Source organism: Python bivittatus, unplaced genomic scaffold (assembly GCF_059951505.1).
Source record: "Python bivittatus isolate LINGU-HERP-01145 unplaced genomic scaffold, Pbiv_v1 ctg000220_np1212, whole genome shotgun sequence".
Taxonomy (NCBI): Eukaryota; Metazoa; Chordata; class Lepidosauria; order Squamata; family Pythonidae; genus Python; species Python bivittatus.
This window is the reverse complement of record NW_028277048.1, coordinates 1073482-1083457: the sequence shown is the minus strand read 5'-3', so window position 1 is coordinate 1083457 and position 9976 is coordinate 1073482. Positions and strand designations below refer to the sequence as shown.

Genomic DNA, 9976 nt, shown 5'->3' with positions numbered 1-9976 from the left:
AAGAACTTTTAGAATTACAAGACTTAAAAAGTTTCAGTCAGATTCAGCAAAAAAGTAATTTGGGGAAGGGAGGAATTCATGAAATATAGTGGCTAGAGCGTGAATATTTCACCCACCCCAGCCTAAGCACAGTAGTCCTGATCTGAAACACACATACTTCTGCCGCCCCCCCAAATTTATGTTAACATTGTGATGTAAGAGATGTGAAGAGAAAGCAAGAGAAAAGAGGGATATAGTAACTTTATTTCTTCAATTGCTCATAGAGGACAAAGTTTTATTACCACACTGTACTGTAGTTAAGAGCTCTCAAAAAGGAGGAAAAGCAGTTTATTGTAAACTCATTTAAATGTACTATACTGACTAGCACTGTGGCACTGAATTTGTTTCGTGGTGACCTTTAATTCCAGCTTAAGTAAAATGTAAATGGAGTTCAAAAAGATAGTCTCTTGCAGCACCTGAGACGCTACAGTTTGAAACATCAGATTCCCAAGAGCCTTGAACAACTGAGGTGCAACACTGGTTGCTTCAGAAATATATTACTGTAAAAATGCCCCACGGTCATTTAGTAGAAGTACACATGGCTCCCTCCCTGGATGTATACAGATGATGCAGGAATCAGAGATAAAAGGAAGCTCTGCTTTTTTGGTTGAGTTTATGCTGGTCTCAACAGTTTGCCTTTCTGAGTAGGGTAAATTAGTAGTAGTTTGTGGCTCAATTCCAGCTAATGGCAAATTCTGGTGCCTTTTAAGAATGGTCCTAACACTGCATTCATCCAATTTTATGGTGGCCATTATTTCCCAGATGATAAATGATAAGCAGTAGATGCGTATAAAGGCCCCTCCTAAGAATGTGCTAATGGCACACCAAAATGTCTCAAGTCCTGAAATTCATATTAATTCTGTGACCATTAGCCTCTTCCAGGGGAGAAACAGTATGCAATGCAGCCTTCCCACATTAAATACCATGCTAAGGAAAGTGCTGAAATACAACAGAACATTATTATTCCCATCATAATTCAAGATCAGTGATTCAGGAGAGTGCAACGTCCAAAACAAAAGACCATTTACTGAACCTCAGGATGCTAACCTGTACAAGGTTTTGTTCTGTTTGGAAAGGTCAGTGTTAGCCATCAGACTAATATGTCTGATCTTTCTTCAAAAAAAGAAAAAAAAGTAAGAAAACCTTGGATGTTTGTTTAAACATTTTTCATGCCATCAAGAATCAGCCAGATACTGTAGTCTGAGAAGCAGTTACTAACACTTGGCAGTATCCCATCCTGAAGACTTCCATGAATCTCCAACTCAAGCTAATGTCACTGCAATTTTCAAGTACAGTTTAGCATTCTGTGGATTTAAAGGGGAAAATAAAATGCAAGTGTAGATTTGGGGCTAGGCATCCACTGCTCTTGAATATTTAACATTCACCATTCAAAGGGGCAGTGAGGAACCAAAACCCAAGCTACAGGGAATCTGCCAATGATAAATGGAGGCAAAGGAAATTGCTGAAGGGATGCTAAATCTTCCCTCCTCACAGCTCTCTTCCAGGTGTTCTTCTCCAAGCCCAGCTCAATTCTGCAATGGGAATCAAATTGGTATAAAAAGGATCTGCTAGAAAAGCATCATGAGAGCTTAACGTTGCTACCACCACACACTTTAAACATGGGTCTGCTATTCATGTGTAAATACATGAATCCATCATTATTATCTGTAGTTTAAGACCAATTCAGTACACTTGAAATACCTCATATGCTAAAGTCCAGTAAAGTATTCCAAGTTGCTAAAAGCTTAACCAGAAGACAAAAGTAACAAATGCAACCAGACTGCTTTAATTGCTCCTGGACACTGGAACAGACCTCTGCAGCACCTCCAACAGTGAAACATACTTTAAAAAACTGGATGTGAAAAAGCAATCTTTCTCCCAGTCTCACAACTGGCTTTTGATGGAAATTAAAATTCTGAAACAGGCTATACCATTTACAAATTAGAACAAATATCAGCTCTTTCCAGGATAGGAAATTGTTCGCACACTGAACAGTCTTTAGTAGTTGCAGATGCTCCATACACAGCCATGTTTGGAGAAAACAGGGCCCACCCATGGAGTGCAAAGATAACCAAAGCTACCTTTGCTTCTATTTGTGCCCTGTAATAGTTTAGAACTTCTTAGGGCAAGGACATTTATCAGAGACAATAAAGAATAGGTCATTTTGCAACAGAAGTAAAAACAGCTAATTTTGGCCACGCTTCCTATTAAGGCACACAAAAATATCCAAGATTAAGGCTATGAGCAAGCACTGTTGCATGCTGTCTTTGGGGAGGCACTCTCCTTCTCTGTAAACAAAAGACCTACTGAAAGATATGTGACACTGAAGTTGCCTTCTGTTTGTTAGCTGTCCAGTGCTTAACTGTTCCATTTCTTTTACTTCTTGTAGTCCTTCAAGAACAAACTGTATTCTGTCCCTTGATAGCACCACACAACATGTGGATATGAAATTGCTACACCTTAACCCCTCCTTTAACTTGTTTGCAATGTTTTAACTCCTCCTGTCAGGAGATAAAGAAATGGCAGCTGATTTACATGGTAGTGAGCTTCAGTGACATGGTAGAAACCTTACTTCCCCCCCCCCCGCATACAGGCAGAAATGGGGAGAAGTCAATTTTTCCTCCTGCTACGTCCAAACTCTCCTCTTGTCCTCAAAGAGGTTTTTCAACATATACACCTGGAGAAATGACACCACCAGCAGCACACTGAGGTTGATGGCTGACCAAAAATTGACTCGACTGAGATTGCTTTCCTGTAAGTTGCGGTCTCGGGCTTCAAAGGCTCGCAGAAGGGCCTGCATCTGAATGCTTTTTTCCAGGCGGCTCTTCATGGTTTCAATAGATTCCTGTAATAAAGAGAGCAAGATCTACTCACTTATCAGCTTTCTTAAAGGAAAAAAAATCCTCATACTGAGTCATACTGAGGATTGGGGAAGCAGGAAGTCATCAAAGGCCTTAGGGGACTAGGCGGGATGACTCAGGGGCAGGCAGTTGAAGATCACATGAACTGAGATAAAGAGAGGTACTGAGATGCAGTTATAAGCCAAATGGATAAATTAAAAATAAATCCCCAGAACCAGATGAAACCTACCTAAGAGTTCTAAAATAAATATAACAATCCTTATCTTTTCACAAAATAGCCTTTCTTTAATATTGGAATTTGCTCCTGCAGACTGGAAAATACCAAAGTGATCTCAATTAAAAAAAAAATCAAATTTGAAGGCTGGTAGAAGAAACTACAGATGAGTTAGTTTAATATCTTTTAGGGGGGTGAAAGTGTTATTAAAGAAAAAACAAGTACATACAAGGAAAAATGAGCTGTCCTAATATGGGACAACACATGTTCCCAAGGTAAATCTTGTTTCACTAACTCCTAGACATTTTTTGGATGATGTCAACATGTAGACAAGGGTGATATTGCATATCTGAATTTTCAATAAAATGTTGAGAAACATGTAAATACTGCACATAAAAAATGCATGTTGGCACCCCATAACTTGATCTAACGGTTCTACCATGTGCATGTTTCAGAGCATGTTTATCTTCCCTATCTAATGTCTATGTTAAAAACTTTAATTTGCCAAACTCTGTGTGTGACAGCACCCAACAATTCTATTTCCTTGACACTCTGCTCACCTTAATGTCTTCTATCTTAATGTCCAGCATCTCTTCTGGTTCTGCCACTTCTCCCCAGTGGTTCAAGTCCTCATCTTCCTGGGGGCTATCGAAGATGAGCTCAAAGAACACCAACTTCTCTGAAATGGTGCTAAAGGAGTTGTCAAAGCACAGCTTGTAATCACCGCCCTCTGTAGGCTCAATGCTGCAGGTATACAAAAGAAAAGAAATCAGAGAACTGCTAGACTAGCCCAAATTCATTTATTTTAAAAAACAAAAAGATGAAAAAAAGGCTCTGCTTTCATTCTAGCTTCTTGTAAAGATCTGCAAACGTAGACAAGATATGGACTTCTAATATAGCCTTCATTGCTTCTTTTAATGCAGAGGTGGAAAAACTAAGCCCTGCTCCAAATTGTGTTGAATTCCAACTCCTGTAATCACCAGCCAATACAGCAAAGGTGTAGGATAATTGAGTCTGGCATCATCTGGAAGACCATATATTTCCCAGCTTTGCTTTAAAACTACATTTATTCCATATTAATTTTGTTGATGCCAGTTTCCTAATTCTGGGTACTGCATTTTAGGAAAGGCATTGACAAAATGGAGCATGTCCAAAGGACAGCAATCAAAATGATTAGCGCTTGGAAGGAAAATCTTAGAAGAAATGGTTGGTGATGTTGGGTAAGTTGGCTAATTTACCCCTGGAGAAGAGAAGACTGCTGAGAAACATGCAGCTGTCTTCAAATATCTGAAGGATTGTCATGCAGCAGACAGGGCAAAATTATTCAGAGTTGTTTTAGAAAAAAGGACAAGGAACAATGGATTGAAATTATAAGGATGGAGGTTTCAGGAAGACATCAGGATAAATTTCCTAACAGACTGCCTCAGGAGGCAGTGGACTCTCAGAGGCTTGGATGGCTCTCTATCAGGGATGCTATAATAGTGAATTTCTGCACCGGGCAGAAGGTCTCCAAGGTCGTCTCCAACCCCTTGATTCTATGGAATGGAATGGAACGGAATACTTTATTGGCCAAGTACGATTAGACATACAAGGAATTTGACTTCGGTGCAAAGAGCTCTCAGTGTATTTGCACAGCATCAGGAAATAAATAATAATAAAAAGTAATAACGTTATATAAAACTATGCAGTCAAAGAAGAGAATTGGAGGAAGAATAATACTGCAGTTATTGACTAACATACAGTACTGTGCAAAAGTTTTAGGCAGGTGTGAAAAAATGCTGTAAAGTAAGAATGCTTTCAAAAATATATATTGTAACTCTTTATGTTTATCAATTTACAAAATGCAAAGTGAGCAAACAGAAGAAAAACCCAAATCAAATCAATATTTGGTGTGACTGCCTTTTGGCTTCAAACCAGCATCAATTCTTACACTTGCACAAAGTCAGGGATCTTGTACGATTAGAATCAGGTGTATGACCAATTCACCTAACCAATTACACCAAGCAGGTGCTAATGATCATCAATTTCATATGTAGGTTCAAACACAGTCATTAACTGAAACAGAAACAGCTATGTAGGAGGCTTAAAACTGGGTGAGGAACAGCCAAACTCTGCTACTAAGGTGAGGTTGTGGAAGACAGTTTCATGTCACAGGTCATACACCATGGCAAGACTGAGCACAGCAACAAGACACAAGGTAGTTGTACTGCATCAGCAAGGTCTCTCCCAGACAAAAATTTCAAAGCAGACTGGGATTTCAAGATGTGCAGTTCAAGGTCTTTTGAAGAAACACAAAGAAATGGGCAACATTGAGGACCGTAGACGTAGCGGTCGGCCAAGGAAACTTAATGCAGCAGATGAAAGCCATATCATGCTTACTTCCCTTTGACATCGGAAGATGTCCAGCAGTGCCATCAGCACAGAACTGGCGGAAACCAGTGGGACCCAGGTACACCCATCTACTGTCTGGAGAAGTCTGGCCAGCAGTGGTCTTCATGGAAGAATTGTGGCCAAAATGCTATAGGTCTGACTTGGAAACAAGGCTAAGCGACTCAACTATGCATGAAAACATAGGAACTGGGGTGCAGAAAAATGGCAGCAGGTGCTCTGGACTGATGAGTCAAAATCCGAAATATTTGGCTGTAGCACAAGGCAGTTTGTTCGCCAAAGGGCTGGAGAGCAGTACAAGAATGAGTGTCTGCAGGCAACAGTGAAGCATGGTGGAGGTTCCTTGCAAGTTTGGGGCTGCATTTCTGCAAATGGAGTTGGAGATTTGGTCAGGATCAATGGTGTCCTCAATGCTGAGAAATACAGACAGATACTTTATCCATCATGCCATACCATCAGGGAGGCATGTGATTGGCCCCAAATTTATTCTGCAGCAGGAAAACGACCCCAAACGTACAGCCAATGTCATTAAGAACTATCTTCAGCATAAAGCATAAAGATAAAGCATAAAGATAAAGGAGTCCTGGAAGTGATGGTTTGGCCCCCACAGAGCCCTGATCTCAACATCATTGAGTCTGTCTGGGATTACATGAAGAGACAGAAGGATCTGAGGCAGCCTACATCCACAGGAGATCTGTGGTTAGTTCTCCAAGATGTTTGGAACAACCTACCTGCCCAGTTCCTTTAAAAACTCTGTACAAGTGTACCTAGAAGAATTGATGTTGTTTTGAAGGCAAAGGCAAACACAAAATATTGATTTGATTTGGGTTTTTCTTCTGTTCACTCACTTTGCATTTTGTAAATTGATAAACAATTACAATATATATTTTTGAAAGCATTCTTACTTTACAGCATTTTTCCACACCTGCCTAACACTTTTCCACAGTACTGTATATTCATTTTTAAAAGGAGAAGCTATTATCTAGCATATATTCACATTTAACAGAGCATTATCAGTCATGTCTTAGCAGTCATATCTTATCATGCAATGCATTAATTAGGTGTTCAGCAGAGCAATGGCACGAGGGAAAAAACTGTTCCGATATCTAGATGTTTTAACATACGATGCTCTGTAGCGCCATCCTGAGGGAAGAAGTTGAAACAATTTATGTCCGGGATATGAGGGATCTGCAGATATCTTCTCGGCCCTCCTTTTGACCCACACAGTATACAGATCTTCTATAGAAGGCAGGCGGGTTGCAATTATTCTTTTTGGAGACTTAACTATCCATTGGAGTCTGTATCTGTCCTGTTTGGTTACGGAGTCAAACCAGACAGTTACAGAGGAACAGATAACAGACTCAATGGTTCCTCTATAAAACTGTACCAAAAGCTCCTGAGGTAATTTAAACTTCCTAAGTTGACGCAGGAAGAACATCCTGTGTTGTGCCTTTTTAATTATGGTTCTGATGATAAACATGATTACAATTCATATCCTCATTCCACACTTTAGTGCAGATCCTTATCCCCTTTTAATGGAAATCTTTCATATTATCTTTTAGGTTTGTGAGAATATGTTGCTCTATGTGAACAGTACCTTTCACATACAGCAACATATTCTCACAAACCTAATAAAAAGGGTTCTCAAGATGTGTGGCACTGTGACTCAATAACAAAAATAGTATAAACACTAATAATATGTAAAGAATAACTAATGATTATGCAATGGGGATAATGGAGGAAAAAAAGGGGGAAAATAATATTTTTCTTTAGAATGCATAAATATTCACGCAAACTTAAGCAGGATTAGGTCATCTCAACCACTTCTTCCATTCCCTCTCCCAAATGATCCCCATGCACAGCCCAGTTAAAAGCTTGCTTGGAGGGGAAAGGAAGAAAACTCATCAGGATTAGCTCCATATTTCTTTTTAACTTGACTCTTAATATTCCCTGGTCGTGCTAGTCTTTTATGTCTCTTCCTCCTCCTGGAAATTTGTTGGAATAAGCAGTGGAGAAATTACTGCAATGAAGAAAAAGCCAGCAAACCTAGCGCCTCTTTATTGAGAAACACCTTGCTCTTAGATTCACCTTTTTGCTTCTCCAATCAGAACTTGCCCTTCCAAGCAATTACAGGTGGAGTATGGGCAGGCACCCATGTGAAACAATCCTGGGGCATGACTGTATACAGCCTCATCCTTGGACTGAGGTGGGCTCAGCTTTCCTATGAACCTTTTCTAGGTGACACTGCCAAGGCCAATTTTAGCCCAATTTGGTTCAAGAGGAGCAAGGAGGTAGAAGCCACAGCTGCTGGACAAAGCCAGCACCATCTGTATAGGCACAGGAGAGAGGACAGTCCCCAGCCAAGAGATGAAGGAAGACAAAGTATTGGTCTAGACAGGTGAACTACCTCAAATACTGGAAAGAACATGCATCCATCATGATTTGGGGCTTTTGATAGGTCTATTCTTAATAAGTTTAAATTCCTTTCAAAGGCATCCATCATTACAATTATCTCCTGCTAGCAAGTTCCACAGTTTTATACAGCTGAAGTGTCACATATTGCCTGCTATCTGTCCTGAATTGTCTATCATTTGTTGGATGAATCAAGGATCTAGTATTATAAAAGAAAGAGATGGCTGCATGTTATGCACCTTTACTATGTTCCTTTTCTCCAAGTTAAACCCCTCCCATTTTGTAGCCTTTCATATGATAGTTATTCCAGCTCTCTTGATCATCATGGTTGAACATTTCTACACATTTTCTAATTTTATCATTTATTTATTTATTAATTATTAATTAAATTTGTATGCCACCCATCTCTCCAATGGGTGACTCTGGGTGGCTCACCATACCCTAATTAAAGTGAAATGCCCAGAACTGAATATTCCAGCTCTCCTTGCTGACAACTTGATGAGCTGGGACTGCAACTCCCAGAATTCCCCAGCCATCATATCCCAACAAATGTTCATGAAACTATTAATTACAATCCCAAAATGCCTTTTGTGGTTATGCATCTCCAGTTCAGAGCCCACTAAACCTTATATCCAAAGTTCTACTTTATTTCCTCACTTACAGGGATTCTCTTGCTCTCTATTGTCCCTTGTTACACATGTAAATAGATGCTATAAGCAAGCTTGTCCACTTTATTGTTCACTACTTAATTTCAGGTAATTTACAAGCAATATAAAAGAACCAGATCCACCACCAATCCTTCTGGGAACTTTTTGCTAACATAATTAAGGGAGCTATCAATTTACTCTTTGCTTCCAATTTGTTAACTAGTTACCCAATGCAATTGCTAACTTTTATCAGGTATCTATTCTGAAGAACTATAGCAAAAGCGTTCTGAAAGTATATCTGCTGCTGCTGTCCCTCATTTAAAGCCCAGTGCCTGGTATGTTCATGTTGGGTCCAGATGATGGGAGTTGTAATCTAAAACCATGTTGGGAAAAGTTTAAACCTTATTCATACACATAGTTTATCAGTATCTTTTTCTGATACTACCAATTCAGCTTAAAATTATTTGTAAGAGATCCACTCTTATCCTTATCCTATCTTCAGCTGTTTGAAAGTAGATGTCCAGTAGCATCTGATACCCATTTTCTAAAGTTAAGCAGGTGAATAGAATACACAGGATGAAAGGTTAACAACTCATGTAAAAGTAGAATGCAAATGTGATAATTTTATTTTTAAAAAGACATCCTTGTGTAAGTATATTACCATTACAAACAATGTAAATAAAAATAAAACAAATCAACTGTACCAAAAAAAACAACAAAAAATAGAAAATTTCTCTAGCGGAAATCATGCTGTATCTATATAGATATGCATACAGAATAGAGAGACATCTGGATGTCTTTTCAGTGTCCTCATGGACAACTCTTCTGTCTCTCCCTATAGATCTTGGGACAAGAGAACAAAGTAGTGTTACTCACCCGTGTAGCCCGTCTGATCTCCGATACTCATCCACTAGCAAGGCGCCTGAAGGACTCACTAAGGAGAAGTCAACATCGAGCCCAGCCCCGCCAATAACCTGAACGACACAACAAAGGATACGGGTTGGAGGGAACCTGGTCCAACCCCCCAACTCTTAAATACACGAGAAGTAAGAAACGGAGGCACAAAATAGAGCGAGCAACGACGGCTTAGCGACAGCCCAGCCAAATTCGCGGACTAACCCGACGCTTCCCAAGAAGCGCTGGGAGCACCGCATCGCATTTCCCTCCGGGAAAGTAGCTCGCTCTGCCCTCGCCTTGGTGGGATCGGGACCCCACCTGGTACTCGATCTCCATAGAGCCATTGGCGGGCGCGACCTGGTAGAAGCACTCCCTCCGCCCGGCGGGCAGCAGGAAGGTGAACTCGGCATCATGCGGCGGAGGCGGCTGGGCCGCCGCGTGGAGGATCCTGCGCGGCGCCTCCCAAAGCAGCAGCAGCAGCCACAGCCGGAGCCCTGAGGCGGAAGGCGCCGCCATCC

At 40.5% G+C, this 9976-nt stretch overlaps 1 protein-coding gene across 1 annotated transcript; it reads right to left on the bottom strand.

Annotated features, from left to right (window-relative positions):
* Nucleotides 1–222: 222 nt before the first annotated feature.
* On the bottom strand, nt 223–9974 carry TMED1 (transmembrane p24 trafficking protein 1). Its single transcript, XM_007430018.4, has 4 exons — nt 9777–9974; nt 9438–9535; nt 3675–3858; nt 223–2884 (listed from the first exon to the last, which is right to left on the bottom strand). Exons 1-4 carry the CDS (start codon nt 9972–9974, stop codon nt 2666–2668), a joined length of 699 nt encoding a protein of 232 aa, XP_007430080.1. The 3' UTR covers nt 223–2665.
* Between the last annotated feature and the right edge of the window lie 2 nt (nt 9975–9976).

Coding starts and splice junctions, on each gene's coding strand:
- TMED1 (XM_007430018.4), bottom strand. CDS start 9,974: ATGGCGGCGCCTTCCGCCTCAGGGCTCCGGCTGTGGCTGCTGCTGCTG. Junction 3,859..9,437: donor AGATCAGACGGGCTACACGG/GTGAGTAACACT, acceptor GTATACCTGCAG/CATTGAGCCTACAGAGGGCG. Junction 2,885..3,674: donor TTAAGATAGAAGACATTAAG/GTGAGCAGAGTG, acceptor TCTTTATTACAG/GAATCTATTGAAACCATGAA.